At 37.3% G+C, this 21281-nt stretch overlaps 1 protein-coding gene across 1 annotated transcript in view; it reads right to left on the reverse strand.

The window, feature by feature from the left end:
• Positions 1-337: 337 nt before the first annotated feature.
• Positions 338-21281, reverse strand: part of LOC126354957 (lipase maturation factor 2-like) — an 83612-nt gene continuing 62668 nt past the window's right edge. Inside the window, exons 10-12 of the mRNA XM_050005039.1 lie at positions 14695-14911; positions 9312-9586; positions 338-2049 (exon numbers count right to left, since the gene is read on the reverse strand). Of these exons, the coding sequence (XP_049860996.1) occupies positions 9316-9586; positions 14695-14911 (488 nt within the window). The 3' untranslated portion in view covers positions 338-2049; positions 9312-9315. The remainder of the gene's footprint in view (positions 2050-9311; positions 9587-14694; positions 14912-21281) is intronic.

Genomic DNA, 21281 nt, shown 5'->3' on the forward strand with positions numbered 1-21281 from the left:
ATAGAGGCATGAAAAAGCTTGAGACATCGGTAGAGAATGACTTCCATTGAAATCTACTTACTTTTACAGTGTTGTGATATGAAACAGGGTGTCATATTAAGCATCTTTTAAGTATCTTTTAGTAATATTTCATGAGAAAGGCTGTTCTGTCAGGCAGAGTTGCCCCACTGATACTCTATTAATGTCAAAACTGCCAGTCCTGCAGTTGGCACATGTAACAGAGTAAGGGAGTAACTTTTTGAAAGTGTAATGAACCACTGAATAAAAGATTACAAAGAGTAAATCAAAATACAATTTGCATCCTCATTAAATCTTCATAAAAATATACACACATAAGCAGTGAGATAGAAGCCTTTAAATTTTATTATACTTATTCACTCATTTGAACATATACATCTGCCATTCTTTAATTTCTTATTTTAAAGTACTTCTTACAAATGTTCACTGCATTTTTATTTTATTACTTAAATCTTTGCACTTAACTGCTGCTATCAAACTAAAGAGAAAATACTTAGTTCCACTAAAATATTAACAGTCACAACATATAAAGAAGTCTTGTTTCAGTTACATATATTTCACTAACTTTTATGCTACACAATTACATTTCACAATGTTCAAAAATGATCCCAGTATTGTATTGTGATACACAATGCAAGGTAACTGAATCTAAAACTTGTTCTCATATGACTTACATTCCTGAGTATCCTTGAGTTATTACAGCTTTCAGTGGAAAGTGGAGACAATTTTACTTGTTCTGGAGAGTTTAGCAAAATATGTCATGGATTAGACTGCACTTCTTACAGATCAACAACTAAATAATACAGCGACTCACACACAACACAAATAAAAAAGCGATAAAAAAAAATTACATAAAACCTATCAATTCTATTAAATTGGTGTAAAAACATTAGAAAATAATAAATTGTCTTTTAAGGACGTCAGTGATTCAGTCTGTTACATATCAAACCACAATATATGACAATACAAACAAAATATTCTGAAATTATGAATCTCAACAACTAATTCCAACAAAAAAAAAAAAAAAAAAAAAAATTAATACATATGAAATTCTCTACTTCTCACTTACTGAAAAGCCTATGAACAGTTTATATTTTTTGTTGTTGATATGATTACTCTTTCTACTGATACACAATTCCTATTGTTCCTGGTAAATGAAAAAGTCCATGTAAATTTGATACATAGATATCTCAGACAGTGTACCCAACTGTCAATATCAAGAAACCTCATATGAATATGGCAGATAAGGTAAATCTATTGCGAGGATGAAGAAAGAACAGAATGTAAGACTTGAAAATGCACAAAGTAACTCAACATGAAACTTTTTTTTCCTATGACTAAGGAAGAATGTAATACAAGCTGAGGCAATACAACAAAGATAGGGGTTAAGTTGCTAGTAAAGCAGAATTGAGGCATTTAAAAAAGTGCAGTAAGAACATGAAATTGCATTAAGATAGGTTACTGCATACTAAGCGTATAAATGAAAGCACAAAACAATAAGATAGCTAGGAGAAACTGACATAAGAGGTGGAAATTCTTCAAGTGAAAAGAAAACATACTTTTATTACTTACTTCTGACAAACAGTCACAAATATCATTTGTTGAATACACATTTATTTCTATTTTCTTGTTCGATGTTTCTATCTTTACTTTCTCCTTTTGGTTTTTAAATGGAGGACTGACTTTTCTATTACATTAATATTGATATCACTAGGAAATCTGCAACTCATTACAGATTTCTGTTGTTTAATAAGATTAAAACTAACCCGCAAATTTGGGCATTATATAAAATTAAATCCTTATCTCAAAGGGAACCAAACATTTCTTTTAATATTAAAGTTTTCTTTTTGCAGTGGAAATAACTGACATAATTTAAACACAATCAAAACAGTGCAGCATAAGTCCAAAAGACAGAATAAAGCAACTTGTCACACACAGAGTATAAATGCAATCCACAATCATATCTAAAAAGTCCACGAAGAGTAACAGTATTCACTGCAAAAGGGCCAACAGCAGCTGCAGCACAAAACCCTAGAACACAGAGAGGTTATCAATGCAGGAACAATTGATACTGGAGAGTGAAGATAGAATCATGGCTTACTGATTGGCATCTACTATGTTAAATGTGGATATTAATTTCTAAACAAACACATACAGAATTCTACAAAATACCTTAAAGATAACCTTCCCAAAACAACTGTTAATATCATTTGCTTGAAATAGGTTCCGTGCACCTTCTTCGCACTATCTGTTCTGGTCCAGTTACTTTTAGACCTAGTGGATCATATAGAGTGTTTTTGAGTGAAAAGGGAAGGGAGGTTGTAACAATATAAGTTCTCTCTTTTCTCCAGAAGCACATGTACACTAAAATTTCACTAAGCAGGTTCTGAATAATAATTTTGTTACAAATGTCAAGATAATTTGTATAGTTCCAACAATGTCACAGTGAGAATAAAAGCTGCTACACATACTGTTTAAATTGTAATGAGAAAACATTTCAAGGAACAAACATGAATAATTTCATTTATTATGCCACACTATTGTTTTGTGGAAGCAGCATCTACAAAAACTAACTGGTGCCAAAAGAAAGACAGACATATCCTATGTAAATTACTAAATAAAGGACAAAATTAGAAACTTAAGATTTTGGTACGCATTGATCAAAATGGTGTAGCTGCAAACGCAGAACTAGTTCAAAAATCTTGTATGCCAAGTGCTTTCCTGCATGTAAGCCTCTATGAAAAGACTATCTTGTTAACATCATGAGCTGTAGATAAAATCATTTAATTGCCTGACCAGTATTTAGGCACAGAGTAGCATCCGATACAGACGTTATTATGTTGTAGATATGATATGACTGTGTCGTCTGTTCCAGAAGTTACTGACAATGGGTTCTATGTCTTAATACCAATTTCACAATTAAATATTTGACATGGAACTCATGGTGTTAATAAGATGTTCTTCAACAACAACTAGGACAGATTCATCCATCTGAAAATCATGAAATTACTTTGGATAGTTATTGTTGATCTTCTATAGTATTTTCTGCAATAGCTGATACCTTGGCTACAACACAGGTACAAAGATCTTGTGTGTTAATTCTACGTTGTGAAATAGGATACACTGTTACTCGCCACAGAGGACATGTTAAGTGATAAGACAAGCACACTGGAACAAGATTGCTTGATATTATCTCTGATTATTACCTGTTAATTCAGTAGTCTTCTTTCAATGTGTGTCTGCTCCTCAATACCACATCTATATCAAAAGTAGCAATCTACGAGGTGAGATTGGAAAGTTTTAAGACTGGATCTGCTACTGCTTACTGGTTTGGTGGGCAGGTATACGGAGGGTGGGGGTGAGTCATTACCTTGTCCTTTAACACCCTCTGACAGGAAACTGTTTCCTTTATTCACTTCATTGTGGCAGCTAGTTGAGTGCTGATCTGTTAGGGCTTGTTGCCGGAATCTGTCAGCATGATAATGGATGTAAAAACAGAGCAACAAGTTAGTGTGAAATTTTGTTTTAAAACTGGGAAATCAGCTTTGGAGACTTATGAACTATTAAAAACAGCTTTTGGAGATAATTGTATGAGCCAGTCAAATGTTTTTGTCTGGTTCAACAGATTTAAAAATGACTGCGAATCATTTGGAGATGAACCACGGTCCAGCCGTCCTTCTACCTCAAAAACGAATGAAAACCAGGAATACTATAAATGTGCCCTTCAGAGTTTGTGTGAAAAGGTGCGAAAGAAAAGGCCTGCATTGTGGAAAGACAGGAGTTTGTGGAAAGACAGGAGTTGGGAGCTACACCTTGACAATGCTCTGGCTCACAGTGCCTTCTCCATCATTGAATTTTTGACCAAATTAAAAATTTATGTGCTTCCACAACTGCCATATTCCCGATTTGGCCCCTGTGGACTTCTACCTGTTTCCTAAACTGAAATTTTCACTGAAAGGGAAGCGATTTGACTCGACTGAAGACATCCAGGCAAATACGAAGAGCATCCCACACACGGCAGGGAAAAAATTTCGAGGAATGTTTCCAACAGTGGAAACACCATTGAAGTCTGTGTGTTCAGTCAGAAGGTAACTATTTTGAAGGAGATTCATCACAGTAACAAGTAAGTACCACCATTGTACTATTACAAGCCCATTCTTGAATCTTTCCAATCACACTTCGTATTCTCTTTTTTCATTTGTCGTATTCCATCCCAGATTTTCCACTATTTGTTCCTGTGCTCATTCTGCTACCTATGTGACCCCTGTGGTAACAGGATATCCTTCATAATGGAGATCATAAATCTGATGTGATCTCTTTATTGATGAAATGTGTAATTTTGATTATGGCCAATTAATGTAGACTTAAAACTGCTACTTTTTCTGCACTACAACAGTACCTGCCACTAGATTCTACATCATACTGTTCAATAGCCTCTGCTCAACAGTGTATACTGTCAGTCAAATCTAATTATTTTTCAATGTTAGCACAATGGCACATTCTTAAATTCTCAGACCACGTAGTGCTTCACAGATGTCAGTGATGCCTAAATTTTTTTGGGACCTGAAACCTGAGTCAAATACACTTCTATTTCAAGAGTCTTCTCCATCACTAAGCCATTGGACAACAGGAATGCAACATGCACGCTGAACTGGTAAGCAGGGTATAGATGTCTAAATCAACACAGTTCTTGGTGTGCTGCGTGTCCTGACTTGTGTAAGGAATAAGAAGAGATGCCACATTTTACCCAAGTCTGAATGTCAATAACCCCAGGTTTATCACTATGGGGTGAAGAAAAATTGTAAATGTTGTGCAGTCATGAAATTCCGACGATTTAGATGTCTCAGAGAAAGGTGGAAGTGAACGTTTGACACCAAGTGAAAACCATTTCATACGGCAATGGCTTGACACCACAATCAGTAGAACATACACCACTTGTGCCTCTAAACTCATAGTGGCTAGTTAAGTTACCATTTAATGGTGGGAAGAGCAAACTTAGTTGAAAGGTTATGTTATTTGAGCCACTTGACAACTGGAAACCCAAGATGACACTCACCTAGAGTGTTTCTGAGAACACCTAATACTCCAAATAATAGTTTCATTTTCAGTTTTCCACCAGTTGCTCACAGTCAACTGGTTACAAAGGCTGAACTGCAGGTTAAGTACTCTAGAGACCAAAACATGGCACAAACACAGTGTTTCCTAAGCCCTGTCACTTATTTAGCAAATATATAACAGACTCTGCATGTTTTCCACACATAATCATTACAAATTGCAGTTTACATTGGTAGCAGCACTAAAGCACTAATAATTAATCAGTGATGGACCTAAAATTGTTGGAGTCCGAAGAAAAATTTGAGTTTGGAACAGACATGTTACAGAATTAAGAGGCACTGCCCAATACAAGTGCCTGTCCTTTTGCATGACATCGTTATCTCAAGATGGAGATCTGAATTGAACCAATAGACCACAACACAAGTCATGAGATTGATTAATTGTGAGATATCGCTGTACTTCAATTGGATTTTTTAAAACGAAAGCTCTACTGTACTGGGTGGTTATAATTAAACTTTTCCTCAGAGGTTGAAAATACCGCTTCAGTTCTAAATTTCTTTTATTATTACAGGACCAGTGTTGGGCACTTATAAGCCCATCTTAAAAGAGCCCGAAACAGGTTGTATAATAATGAAAGAAATTTACAACTGAAGTGGTATTTTCAATCTCTGGTATAATGCTCAGTTGCGGATGTTCATCCAACAGGATTGTTTGTAAACTTTTCTTTTTTAACATATTATAATACAGTAAATAATTACCGTACGAGTACCAAATTTGACAGCATTAATGTCCAGAGTATGGGGTGCATCATTTCCATGTGTCACAGTGCTACATTCCAGTTCCAACCATGAACACCAGGTGTCGTGATCAGTCATCGTGATTCGTAGTCTTACACACCTGACCAGTCACAGTGCACTTGTTGACGTGTCAACATGAGCTTGAACAAAAGGAACAGGGCATTAGTTGTAAAGCTCTGTTATCAAAACAGTAATGCTGCATCTGCACCTCAAGAATATTGCTGGCTTAAAGGATTACAGAAAGGTCCTCTTTCTCCACCTGTTGTGCGGAGATGGTGAAGTTCGAATCGACTGGAGAACTGGGCATCGCTATGGGAAGAGGCCGATGACCAGTTGCACCACAGGTGGTTGATGAAATTGCTGTTGCTATAGCAGACAACGCTGCGTGCAATCTCAATTGTCAGGCACTGCATGTGCTATATCACGACAGTTGCACGACCTGTGGCCCACTGTACGGAAGGTACTTGAACCATTCTCAAAAGATATCCATACGAGATCCATATTGTAAGCACCTTTCAGCAAAGGACACACAATGACATGTCGACTTCACTCTCCACTTTCTAAAAAGGATTGAAGTAGTTGCTGTCTGGCCCCTTCACCTCCAGTCATTGTGCATAAAGTTCCTCTGTATGGTGAATGTGTCACAGTATGGTGTAGCTTCATGGCTACATTGATCATAGGCCCATTCTTTTCTGAACAGGTTGGTGTTCAAGGACCAAAGATGTGCAGTGTGACTGGCCAGTGTTACTACGATATATTTCGCCAGCATGTCATATCCGCCCTACAGGAGAGAGAGACTTTGAACTCAACACTTTTCATGCAAGATGGGGACCCACCTTACATTGTTCATGACATTCACCTGCTTGTCCAAGACACATTTGGAAACAATCAAATTATCAGCCAATCATTTCCAAATGCTTGGCCAGAACAATAACCTGATCTCACTCCTTGTGATTTCTGGTTGTGGGGCTACCTCAAGGACAGGGTTTACCAGCGGAACATTCACACAAGTGTTGATCTGAAGCACAGCATACCAAGAGAAGTAGCCAGCATACCTACGGACATGCTTCATTCTGCTGTGCTAAATGCACTTCTGTGCTTTCAGACTCTTCTGGACACTGATGGGTGCATGGTACCGGTATGTAACGGTATTATGTACAATAGCAGCAAATTAAAAGTGTTTCAGTTGAATCAATTCTCCATTATTTCTCTTCCCCATGTCCTTGACATTAATTGATACCAACTTTCGTACTCATATGGTAATTACTTTCCATGTTATGTGTTAAATAGGGAAAGTTTAATTATAACCACCCAGTAAATCAGAAAGAGAAGCACTTACTTCTAACTGATTAACATACTTTGATTTTCACAGTACAGTCTTTTCAGGTGTTCATTGCTCCAAATTCACCAATTTTCTTTCCCTTATGACTGTGGAAATGGAGCTACACCTCACCATTGTTTGGTGCCATAATTGTCTCCCAAATGGCTGAAATTTATTAAGAAGCCTTGGACTAACACCACAGTGTTGGTAGAATCCAAAATACTCTGTACTAATATATTATTAATTTCCTTTATCATCTTCCAAATGTGTCTCCCCCTTCACGCAGACCCCCATCCCACAAAGCGCAGCCCGCTCAAGCACCTATTTAATAGCTGACTGATCCTCAAATCTCAGACTTTAAAGTATTTTTTTCTCCCCGGGCATCATTACAGAAAAGTCATGACTATATTTATAGTGACTTTCCTTACATTATCATAAATGTCATTTCAGTTACAAACACACCAACAAAAACTTACAAGACTCTAAAAAATAATATGCTATACCAGGTATTAATTTCTCAAAATGAGTAAGCAAGTAGCAGCTTCAAACTTCATATAAAAATTAAATTCTCTCTTTCCAATCTGTAACTTTTTTTATTTTAAAAATGAAATTGAGTGAAGAAAATTATTTTTAACCATGAACCAGAAAAAAAGAAATGAAACAAGACAAACCAGGACTTTCCGCTCTGGAATTTCAAGAGTAATGATGGTTTTACGTTGCTAATCTTGATACAGTATCTACTATTCACTTGTTTCCAGCAATACCTACTGTGTGTACACGTTATTCTCTCTTAAAATATGGAAATGAGAAATCAACTAATAAATGCTACTTCAGAGATAAATGTATCCAGATGAACATTTTATCAGAGATAGTTTGAAACAGCTTTATTTTCTGCATATAAATGTTGAAAATGTACCGAATTTTTGATTACCAGTATTGCATACCATATGGCAAAGCCCAATTTCAAAAGCTAATATGTGTAAGAACTTATTGCATGAACATAATGACGTATCAGTGTGCTCAATACTCTGCTGCCACATCAATTATGGGTGGCTGACTGGTCTCTATAAAACACCATGTAATTCGAGGTAGGATTAAGCCGCAGAACCTAGCATCTAAGGAGAAAGAAACACTTATACTTGTCTGCTACCTTAAGCCCACAAAAGTTGATGTATTCACTGTATTTACAAATGACAACTTCTGGAAGACAAAAATCTAATTTCAAAAATCTTTTTTCAGTGTTGTGTTAACATGTTATGGGCTGATAAGGTTTTGCTAGACTGGTCAAATATTGCATCTACAAATAAGCTGCTCTGGTTTCTTTTTTAGTTAGCACAATGGCTGATTCCCTTCAATTAAATAATAGAGGTAGATAACTTCATACTCAGTCTAATACTCCTATTTTTCTTTCACATCACAAAAAGTCAATCCATCCATATTTTCCATAAAGTTTTAGCAAAAAGACATAACCTTTCAAAAGACTGTTACACATTTACATGTGAGTGAAAATCAATTGCAGAAGTTGAAATCTATCTGGCAACTAGAACAATATTTCCAGAGTCAGTACTGTAGTGTTTATATGACCCACCAGAAGCGGAATTAGAAAACTTGTTTACAAAATCTGGTTTCAGAAGCCCCAAGTAAACATAGTGGATGCAGACAGTAACATGGCAAACTAAGTGGTGGATGTTTTAGAATATGTGTGTACGACTCTGCCAAGCTGTTATTAAGCTATTTTGTGTTGTGTATTGTTCATTGTTCATTGTTTTCCTTTCCTATTTTGAAATGAGTGAAAAGTCTAATCCTGGTCCACTATAGAGTTCAATTAGAGCCCCTAACACCAGAAGCGATTGGCTCCATCCTCCATGGCAGTCATAATTCTAGTTGTTTATGCTTAAGAATGACCGCCCATTTATAGTGTCCACACTTTGACTATAGGTGACCAGGGGGAGAAAAAGCCATATCAGGAAAAAACTGTTTAAGGTTTCACAAAAGCAAACATTCCAGTCAAAAAGCCCCCCCATCATCAGTCTTTTAACAATCAATTTCAGTGCCTTGTCTTCAGGCATGTAGCATGACAACCTTTCCAATTTCACACACATTCCAAAAATATTGTTTACCTTTTTACTTTCTTGAACCAGAACTAGCAGATCCAGCAACAATAGCACAGCCAGCTGTGAAGAGTGACCACATAAGAATTGCAGGATCAACTGCTGTTGCCAATTTCCGTAAGCGGTCCAACAGCATTTTGAGCCAAGGTATCACAGTAGGTTCTTTGCGAGAGTCTGTCAAGATTTTCACATTTCGCAGATATTCAAGAAGAGGAGGATGGTCCCGGGAGAAAATGGGAAAATATTCACCAACCCGTTCTCGTGTCCACCAAGCTGAGGCTGACCTGAAGGAAGGATATTAAATATTAAGTGCCTGGATACTGTCATATTTTCTATTTTAAATATAATAATCAAGTAACTTTATATTTAACATCAATTAATTCAAGGTGTTAATGGAAACGGTACAATAATTTCTGATGTTAAAAACAAGACATATGATGATAGACTTTGCTTTGAGACTGCCAAAATTCAATTCTGTTAAAGCCACAAGTTTTTTTCCAAACACCTCCAGTCATTAATTTTTTGTGCGAATTCGAAATATCAGACATTATTGGCAGATGTTTCGAATTTGCAAACTTTTTTTACTCCTTCCTGGAACATATACTTAGCGTTTCAGGTAGAACTATTTTAATTTTCAATAGAAACAATCTAACAAGTTTGCTGGCACTTTTAAGTTAGTATTTAGGTAAGCACTGTCTCAAATACATGTGATTTTAGTCAAGTGATTCCTCAGCAAGTTGACGACAGGGTGATCTGGATACATGGTAGCAAAGTCTTTAGCACCAGTATGAAAAGGTTATGAGATGAGTAGTGGTAAAATAGAGTAACATAACTACAAAACTTCAACTACAATTAAATGTAATAATTTTAAAAAATTGTGCACACACAGAGAAACACAAAAATTGTGTATTGTTTCAGGCATAAAACTTAAGGACTAAAAAAGGAAGATGCGGCAGAAAAAAGTTAATTACTGAAAGATCACTAGGAAAAAAAAAATTACTCGATGTTAACAAATAGCAAAACTCCTTTACTACTTTAAGTATCTCATTTCCTAATCTAATTCCCTCAGCATCACCCGTCTTAATTAGACTACATTCCATTATCCTCGTTTTGCTTTTGCTGATTTTCATCTTATATACTTGTTTCACGACACTGTCCATTCCGTTCAACTGCTCTTCGAAGTACTTTGCTGTTTCTGACAGATTTACGATGTCATCGGCGAACCTCAAAGTTATTATTTCTTCTCCATGGATTTTAATACCTACTCCGACTTCATTTTTGTTTCCTTTACCGCTTGCTCAATATACAGATTGAATAGCATCGGGGAGAGGCTACAACCCTGTCTCACTCCCTTCTCAACCACTGCTTCCCTTTCATACACCTCGACTGCCATCTGATTTCTGTACAAATTGTAAATAGCATTTTGCTCCCTGTATTTTACCCCTGCCATCTTCAGAATTTGAAAGAGAGATTTCCAGTCAACATTGTCAAAAGCTTTCTCTAAGTTTGCAAATGCTAGAAATGTAGGTTAGCCTTTCCTTAATCTTTCTTCTAAGATAAGTTGTAAGGTCAGTATTGCCTCACGTGTTCCAGTTTTTCTACCAAATCCAAACTGCTCTTCCCCGAGGTCGGCTTCTATCAGTTTTTCCATTCGTCTGTAAAGAATTCACGTTAGTATTTTGCAGCTGTGACTTATTAAACTGATAGTTCAGTAATTTTCACATCTGTCAACACCTGCTTTCTTTGGGATTGGAATTATTATATTCTTCTTGAAGAGTGAGGGAATTTCGCCCGTCTCATACATCTTGCTCACCAGATGGTAGAGTTTTGTCAGGACTGGCTCTCCCAAGGCCGTCAGTAGTTCCAATGGAATGTTGTCTACTCCCGGGGCCTTGTTTTGACTCAGGTCTTTCAGTGCTCTGTCAAACTCTTCACGCAGTATCATATCTCCCATTTCATCTCCATCTACATCCTCTTCCATTTCCATTATATTGTCCTCAAGAACATCGCCCCTGTATAGAACCTCTATATACTCCTTCCAACTTTCTGCTTTCCCCTCTTCGCTTAGAACTGGGTTTCCATCTGAGCTCTTGATATTCATGCAAGTGGTTCTCTTTTCTCCAAAGGTCTCTTTTAACTTTCATGTAGGCAGTATCTATCTTACCCCTCATGAGAAGCCTCTACATCCTTACATTTGTCCTTTAGCCATGCCTGCTTAGCCATTTTGCACTTCCTGTCGATCAAATTTTTGAGACGTTTGTATTCCTTTTTGCCTGCTTCACTTACTGCATTTTTGTATTTTCTCCTTTCATCAATTAAATTCAGTATCTCTTCTGTTACCCAAGGGTTTCTACTAGCCCTCGTCTTTGTACCTACTTGATCCTCTGCTGCCTTCACTATTTCATTCCTCAAAGCTACCCAATTCTTCTTCTACTGTATTTCTTTCCCCAATTCCTGTCAACTGTTCCCTTATGCTCTGCCTGAAACTCTGTACAACCTCTGGTTCTTTCAGTTTATCTAAGCCCTATCTCCTTAAATTCTCACCTTTTTGCAGTTTCTTCAGTTTTAATCTACAGTTCATAAGCAATAGATTGTGGTCAGAGTCCACATCTGCCCCTGGAAATGTCTTACAATTTTAAAACCTGGTTCCTAAATCTCTGTCTTACCATTACATAATCTATCTGAAACCTTTCAGTATCTCCAGGGTTCTTCCATGTATACAACCTTCTTTAATGATTCTTGAACCAAGTGTTAGATTAGCTATGATTAAGTTATGCTCTGTGCAAAATTCTACCAGGCGGCTTCCTCTTTCATTTCTTAGCCCGATATCCATATTCACCTACTATGTTTCCTTCTCTTCCTTTTCCTACTGTTGAATTCCAGTCACCCATGACTATTAAATTTCCGTCTCTCTTCACTACCCGAATAATTTCTTTTATCTCATCATACATTTCATCAATTTCTTCATCATCTGGAAAGCTAATTGGCATATAAACTTGTACTACTGTAGTAGGCATGGGCTTCATGTCTATCTTGGCCACAATAATGCGTTCACTATGCTATTTGTAGTAGCTTACCCATGCTCCTATTTTTTTTATTGGTTATTAAACCTACTCCTGCATTACCCCTATTTGACTTTGTATTTATAACCCTGTATTCCCCTGACCAGAAGTCTTGGTCCTCCTGCCACCGAACTTCACTAATTCCCACTATATCTTACTTTAACCTATCCATTCCCCTTTTTAAATTTTCTAACCTACCTGCCTGATTAAGGGATCTGACATTCCACACTCCAATCCGTACAATGCCAGTTTTCTTCCTCCTGATAACGTCGTCGTCCTGAGTAGTCCCCGCCCAGAGATCTGAATGGGGGACTATTTTACCTCCGGAATATTTTACCCAAGAGGACACCATCATTTAACCATACAGTAAAGCTGCATGCCCCCAGGAAAAATTATGGCTGCAGTTTCCCCTTGCTTTCAGCCGTTCGCAGTACCAGCACAGCAAGGCCGTTTTGGTTAGTGTTACAAGGCCAGATCAGTCAATCATCCAGACTGTTGCCCCTGCAACTACTGAAAAGGCTGCTGCCCCTCTTCAGGAACCACACGTTTGTCTGGCTTCTCAACAGATACCCCTCCGTTGTGGTTGCACCTACGTTACGGCTATCTGTGTCGTTGAGTCCCCGTCAATGGCAAGGTCCACATCTTCCCTCTTACCACCACATAAAATGCATTTGGTGTGCAGTAGTTTGCAGGCCACACCATCACTGATTGAGGTGGGGTGGGGGGGAGGGCCCTCTTGCCAGAGTTATGCATTATGGAGCAGTGCTCAATTTGGAGGCAGTTCAGGGCCACTTCATGCCACTGGAGAGATTGCTACGAGGGACACCAAGGCCAGATAGATGGCTTCATCAACAACAGCTCATTATAGGACACTAGCATCCACAGGTGGGAATTGGCACTCAGTTGTTGCCAACTGCCTCTGCCTGGCCTTAATTTATGTTCATTTCTTCCATCTCAGAATTTCCTTTTAGTTTTCTGTATCTTTTATTTTCTGACCTGCTATCACATAAAACACTGCCAAATAGGCTAGTCTTGGGCACCGGCTTGAAGGCTCAATTTGAAATGATCTAATTTCAAAACTACAAACCAAAGTCTCTCAGGCATATCAGTCACCATCTTGACCATTTGTTTGAACACAATATTGTGTTTGAAATGGGGCTCCCAATATAACTGTATACACATTTCTTTCAGCAACTTTGCCTTTCTCAAAATGGTACTCTTTAAAACGGCCTCATTTTGTTTTAGAATTTTAGTGCTTTCTTTTTAATTATTTACTTTAATTTGTTCTTCAACTTTACAAAAGTTGTGTACAGTACTTCAACACACTGTTAGTTTGACTCAAGTCATGGGAAATGCACTATCACTAAGGACCACTCAAACAGGAAGTGGTCTCTGTTACATGCTATGGCATCATCGGAGTTAAACAGCGAGAGGGCACCTCTGCTAAACTGTTCTTGTCTGTAACGAGCAGCTGGCAGGGTGAGTTTCTAAGGAGGCTGTGGTGAACAGCATAAGACATGATGGAAGAAACCAAAAGATTAAATGATCTTGCACATGCAAATGTATTTTTTGTATGATACATGCCATACTGAACAGGAAAGGAACAGGTTTAAGTCTAAATAATAGCACATGTATTTATAAAATAATGCATACTTGTCAAATACAGACCACCACAAATAACACAGTTCAACTTATATAACACTATGTTTGCAAGGGCTTAGAGTGAACAATTCAATATCATAGTTACTTCTATGCAAAAACTAGGCTTATACATAGTAATAATGCAATGTTATTCAGGAGCAGTATTCAATAAAATCCTCAGATGTCCTATTATATTTGCCCTTTTTATCTTTAGATAAAATCAGAACTATGTATAACTGAATTTAGGCAAGATTTTTGGTTCAATGAGCTTCTGTAATGTTTTGAATTGTTCATACGACATTCAAAAATAACCAAAGAAAATAACTCTTTTCACTAAACCACATTTCCTTGCAACATGGTGAAATTCATTATTAACTATTGACAATATAACTTATTTCTTTACTTTCATTAAGAGTGTACAAATAAAAGCCAGACTTGATAATCATAGCAAATTCTAATATGAAGGAAAAGACAATACCATTAGATTTTAATTAAATAGCTGGTATGAAAATAGCACCACTGCACAGTTACCACAGAAGTAGCTTCCAACGACAATTTCTCATTCAAAAGATCTGAAGAATTTATTTTCGGCATGTTTCATTGCAAAGATTGCTTGTCTGTGTCACTTTTACTGTCAGTGTTGTAATTACAGTTACAACTGTCTTTTAATGCTGAACTATTACACTGACCTTTGTGTCCATGGTGTGTAGTGGTAGTGGTACAAGGTGGCCCTAATGTACTTGGGCGGTTTGTTGGGAAAAGGATTTCTTGAGGTATCCAAGAGCTGCAGAACTTCGGGTTGTCCATTGAGCAGTCGATACGCCAGGCTCATAAGCCAGGGATTCTGGTGATATGTACCAAGAGCAGCAAACCACATCTGCCAGTCCACACGTGGTTGATGAGGAGCTATGGAGAGAAGGAGAGAAAAAAATCAAGAAATGAAAGAGAGAAAGAAGACCACAGCAAGAATGAAAGGTCATACAAACACTGGTTATGTCTTTTTTCCCAACACAATTAACAGTGCCTAGTACAAAAAAGCAATCATCCATCAGCTGTTTTAGAATATAACAATTTCAGTTCATTACTATGTTAAATTCTGATCACTGCTATTGCTGAACAAGTAAGAGGATGGGGAAAATTTGTGCTCAAGTGATTGGTTTAATATGCAGTAATTATTAAGGAAAAAATCCATTGTAGCCATGGCATTTTCATCATTTCTTTACATCTACCAGAGTAAAGCAGGTGAAATGGAGGCAGCCATGGCATTTTCACAATTTTTTTATATCCACCAGAGCAAATCAAGTGAATGTGTGTCCAGAAATGAAAATACCAGAAATATTAGAAAGAATAATTTTCTTTTCAAAATGATCCTCCAACATTTACTCTAATAATGATTTTCATTCTGAACTATCCATATAATAATTGTCACCACCACCCACCACCACCACCACCACCACCACCACCACCACCACCACCACCACCACCACCACCACCACCACGCAATTACCAGCCCGAAAAATCCGTAAGCTGGCTTTACAAGTTGCCTCTGTAATTGCTTCAGAGTCTTTCTTTCCCACTCTATACGCCTCACGTGTTCAACTTTTTTCCCCCAACCTCATTCCAAAGCTGTATTTTCAGTCAACCAAGTAGGCATGTTTATCACAGTCCTTCCATCACAGGTCTATGCGCTAATTGCCATATTGCCAGCCCACTGAATTCCCTTCTCCTCAATGTATTTTTGAATGCTATATATCTCTTCAAGCAGTCCATTTCCTCTATTCTTCCTCATCTTTGACTGTATCTAGGAAAGTCTCGTTATCTATATATTGACACAAATGTAACGTACATACCAATAAATCAATAGAAGCTGTAAAGTATAATAGTGAAACTGACAGTTTTTAGGCAAATAATGAGATGCTTCTTTGTACGTTTTTAAACTACAAAATAACTAATTCAAATGTTGGCACATTGAAAATAATAAAAAAGTGGATTACCAGGAATGTTTCGTAGTAGTTAATACAGTAAGTATCAGAACTTCATGATGGGTCATCCTCTCTACTATAAATGAACACAGTAGTTCAATTTCATTAACATTAGCTTTCCTACAGGTTCCTATTCAGTGAAGCTAGTATGAAGACAGTTAAAAAAAATTGTTTGTTTGTGATTATTTCTAAGTTTGCTTGAATGTCCAAGTATCCACATTTATTTCACTTTCCAGAGCTTAAACTGAGACAGCAACTTACTTGCAGAAGTAAACGGGGTTGCAAAAGTAAGTAATTGGTAAATAAACAACCAGGAAATAGCACTCACATAGCTCCCAAGCGGGTTCATGGGTTCTACCTCCGAAATTTTGGGGGTGTGGGGTGGATGGTGGTGCTTAAGAGTTTAACATCCCATTAAAATCAAGGGCATTAAGAGACAGAGTCAAAACTCAGGTTGTGTCGAGGACGGGGAAGGAAATCGGCCATACCCCTTCAAAGGAACCATCCAAGCATTTGCCTTGACCGATTTAGCCGAAAATTTTAAAAACTAGAATTGTGATTTAGTTCTTTAAACACTTTATTTCAGACACTTTCTGGCCCTAAATAAAGAAGTTTTCTAGCAATTGTAACAACTGTAAATGAAAAAAATTAGGTTAAATGGGAAAAGCTAAAAATTAGTTTAGTAAACATGGAGGTGGTTTAGTAACTTTTCCGTAATTTTTAAATAATGCAGAATCAATACATATATATCTCTCAAATTATTAATTGAAAGGAAAGTAAAACACGTAAACAAAATCCATTTACATCATGAAATGAGAGGCCTGTCTTCAGTGTTTTACACAAAAATATTTACAAGTCTTCCTCATCCACTACTACTACTTCCTGAATCTGCCTTTCTATGGAGTGATAATCTTGTTGCACTCTTTACGACCTGAATAAGATCCTTTGAAAATTATTTTGGCAAGATGCTCTTACTTAAGATAAATGGTTCATTTTACTGATGGCCAAAGCACTCAAGGTTCCTGTATTCCTACTGGACTGAAATTCAGTACTATTTTCCCTAACAGTACTAAAAACTCTCTCATAGGCAGCATTACTATGAGGAATAAGCAACAATGCAAGCATAAGCTTGCTCAGAAACAGATACTTTTTAATGCCCAATGCATCACACATAGCAGATATTTTGTATTGAGCAGTATCAGTTCTCTCACTCACTCTCTCTGAACATCAGGAATTAACTCTCTCAGCTTTACAAGTGATTGTAAAGATTTTCTTTTCTTAGATCCAATGTATATAACTTCAAAGTTTTTGTAAGAAGTCTTGATGTAGTGGAGTTTTTCTTTGACGTAACTACACGAGTTGATGAAAAATCTTCTGACATCTTCATAAAATTTTCTAATTACAGATTTTTCATGCTAGGAATGACTAATGCAGCTTCTAGTGTCCACACCAATGATAATACCTTCATGCCTTTTGTGATATTTATTTATTTTTGAAATTTCAATTCCACTAGACTACCAGAAGTAGGTACTGCAGAAGGATTGATAAATCTCACAATCAAATCTATAAATAAGTTATTTAGGATGCTATCAAGTCTGAATTACTGGCTTTTCTTTCTCAACAAATACATTTGCTTTGGTAAATAACAAAAGTATATTACTAAAGCAAAGAAGATATAGCATGGTTACTGGATTATTTAGAATAGGGCGCACTTTAGATGTGTGAAAGTTGTTTCAACTTTTTGAAGCTTCCTCATTGAAAAGATTACAAGAGGCTCCCGCTGTTCTGTTATTCTTTCTATTGACTGGAGCAGACATAGCCAGTTTGTACAAACATACTTCAGTATTTTATGGGGTTTAGTGCCATGTATATTTTGACAAGCTTTAAAAGTAGACTTTTTTGTAACTCTCTTGGAGAAAGTAGAAAATATCTATTACAAATTCTTCAGCATCAAACTATTGTAGGTTTTCTGCAGCACCTTTTTGTGCAGCTAAATGAAGCAGGTGACAGGAACACGATTCGATTCTTATGTGTGGCTGAACTTTCTTCAAAACAACAGCAACTCCTTTTATATATCCCACCATTGTATTTGCATTATCACACACAAATGAATTGCAATTTTTCTAGGGAATTCCTTTTCTTAGCAGTTCATCACTCAAGAAATTAAAAATTCCTTCACCAGTATACAAACTCTATTCTAGCAAGAATAGTATTGTGGTGCATATCTTTCCCAGTTTAACATAAGAGTAAGTAACAGAAATTGGATACAGTTTCACATTTTTACCGTCTGTGTTTTCATCAGCTGAAAGAGCGAAGGAGTTTTCTTGTAAGTATTCTCCTACATTTGTATGTGTACTAGATGGCAAAGAATTTATAACTGCAGTTGTTTTAGTTCTTCCACAACTGTGTTTTTTAGCAATCTGTGAATCAGGAAACGTTTTTCTGAACAACTGCAAAGTATGATCTGCACAAGAAATTGTGCATGCCATGTTCAACAATGAACTAAAAAACATTTCAGCATTGGTGACAGAGTATTCCTCATCAGGTTTTATTCCAAATAATGACAATGATGCATTTGAAGACTTAAGGTTTGTTAGGTCCACATGTAGTTTAGACAGAACATGAGGAGGACAATCATCATGAACAGCACGCTTTATAGAAATGTTTCGTGCACACACCACACAAGACACATGTTGGTCTGATTTATCTGATTTTACCAAACATGGCCATTCTTTACGAGATTGTTTCCAAAATTTCTGTACCGTTTTACATTTTTTTGCTACATCACCATCCAGTGTAAAAACACTTTGGTGGACAGCACATAGAAGATAACTGCCAACTAAAAAACTGATGTATGAACACTGGGAAAAAAAAGAGTGAGACAAGAGTGATAGCCAACTGGACATGGCCCATATCCCATGCACTTGCAGCATAAGTTGCTTTCAGAAAGCAATCAAAGAACATGTGGGGAAATTGGTTCCCCAGAACACTTCCTTTTGAAATGCATTCGATACAGGCATAGACATAATAACATAGAACACACAATGGAAAAAACACTACACAATTCACTGAGGAACCCAGATTCACGGACACAGTTGAACACAGACACAACATAATCCCAAAAGCAGAAGATGATGTACACAAACAGACTCAACAATAAAGAAGGTGCGGAAGACAAAGACAGGCCAACACAGATAGCTCGAGCAGCTCCAGTACTGATGACAATATGAGTGATAGTGACAACACAAACAAAACATAGGCACACAAAAAATACATAACAAACACGTAAAACATGCACAACTATTCATATGAACATTTACTAAACATTGCAATTTATATCTTGCTATGAATGAATCTAATTAAAAGTAGAAGTAATAGACTGTGGATAGACACTGACCTAGAATCTTTGTTAAACCCAAACCCAATATTGTTAAGTAGTTACGTAAGTGACCACATCATTGTAAATGTAATAACATGAATGTAATCTAAATGTTATATAAAGTAAGCAAGCAAAATAAAACAACACAACAGAACATTATGCAGTTAAACAAAATGAATGGGTCCACTACTTAAAAATTTCTAGTTTTATTCTACAAAAATGTTTTAACAAGATTAATGTTAGGTTAGCGGTGGCTTGTTATTTCTTCTACAGCTATGTAGGAACAGTATATAATTTAATTAGATTACATTGAGGCACGATATTGTTTACTAACTAGCTCAATAGCAGTAGTAGTAATGTAACCTAAAAACAACTCGCGCAGCACTAACAAATGACACCGACATAGTTTGCATCCGCATGGAATGAACAAATTGAGTTTTCCTGATGAGCAATGTTCAGTGTGGATAATTGCTAAAATAGGTAGCACAACATGTGGACACTGGACTTCAAGTTGAATACCACGTCCCCTTCCCCACATGGTTTTGGTGAAGATATATGCATATATCTATTCTTTCCTGTCTTCTTTTATTCTCCTCTGAAATTATACCATAAATTTACAATTTCCTACTTTCAAATTGCTGCATTTTTCTTTTAAAGTATGTGTAATTGCTGTAAGTAAATAAAAGATAACATCAAAGTACAAACAAAAGAGCTCCATGCAGCCCCACCTCCATGGACAACCTGCATGGGCAACAGTGCCCATGGCCTCAACTGTGTAGCACAGTATTGCTGTGTGGTGGTGGTGACGGCCATGGATACTGGCTAAGAGGTATATGTGGAACACTATGGCCTGCATAAAGTAATAAGATGGCAGGCCCTGGTGGTCATAATGCAGCTTGGAAGAAAGAAGTCTGAATTTGGCACAGTATTTTTCTCACTTTCATTCGAGACATCTTTCATACTCTAATTTCGCATCATCATTTTTGTCACACTTTTCTTTATGGACACTATTAACATTTGCGGAAAAAAATCTAATTCCTCACATTTTCAACAAACTTAGATGAGAAACTAATGTGCACCCTTCACATTAAGAGTATCTGCTCCAAGGTAAAAAGTACTCTAGTGAAGGGCTTGTAAAAACTGGGGCCTAAGCCCCAGAGGTATGCACACGATATACACAACAGTGGTTAGGCCTGGGATTTCCTACGGGGCTGTAGTGTGGTGGAAGAAGGTAGAACAGCGGGTTGCAGCTAAGGTGCAAAGACTGACCTGCTTAACCATAACAGTCAGAATTAGCAGCACACCAACTGCTGCGATAGAAGCCATGCTGGACATGAATCCACTACACCTTTGGGTCAAGATGGAGGCAGCAGATGGGGCATACAGACTTAAAACTGGCAAAAACTGGATCTCATCGGGATATCCATACTTGCACACTAACATAATGAGTGAGGTAAACATAGGAATGGCTGGGGAAATGCCTGCCGACTATATAATTACTCCCAACTGCTTCAACAAGCCTTACAATATAATAACTGGAAGCGGGTAGCAGGGAGCAGTGGGAAAAAACAGTTTGACACCATACGGAGAACATAGTTTGGTACACTGATGGGTAGAAGTCAGACCAAGGTGTTGGGGGCAGAGGTGCACAGGGTTCAGCCAAGACTGGAGGGCATCATGTCTCTAGGAAAATTGGCCTCTGTATTCCAAGATGAAATTACTGCAATCAGGGGCATGTGTGGAGGAGATAAGTATAGGTGCAACAATGACCTTAGCATCTACATCTATTCAGAGAGCCAGGCAGCCCTGAAATCAATGGCAGCTCCTGCAACAAGATCAAATATTGTTGCAGAATGCCACAGGGCTCTGACGGAGCAAGGGGGAAGCAATAGGGTAAACCTAGTGTGGGTCCCTG

This window comes from Schistocerca gregaria, chromosome 3 (assembly GCF_023897955.1).
Source record: "Schistocerca gregaria isolate iqSchGreg1 chromosome 3, iqSchGreg1.2, whole genome shotgun sequence".
NCBI lineage: Eukaryota > Metazoa > Arthropoda > Insecta > Orthoptera > Acrididae > Schistocerca > Schistocerca gregaria.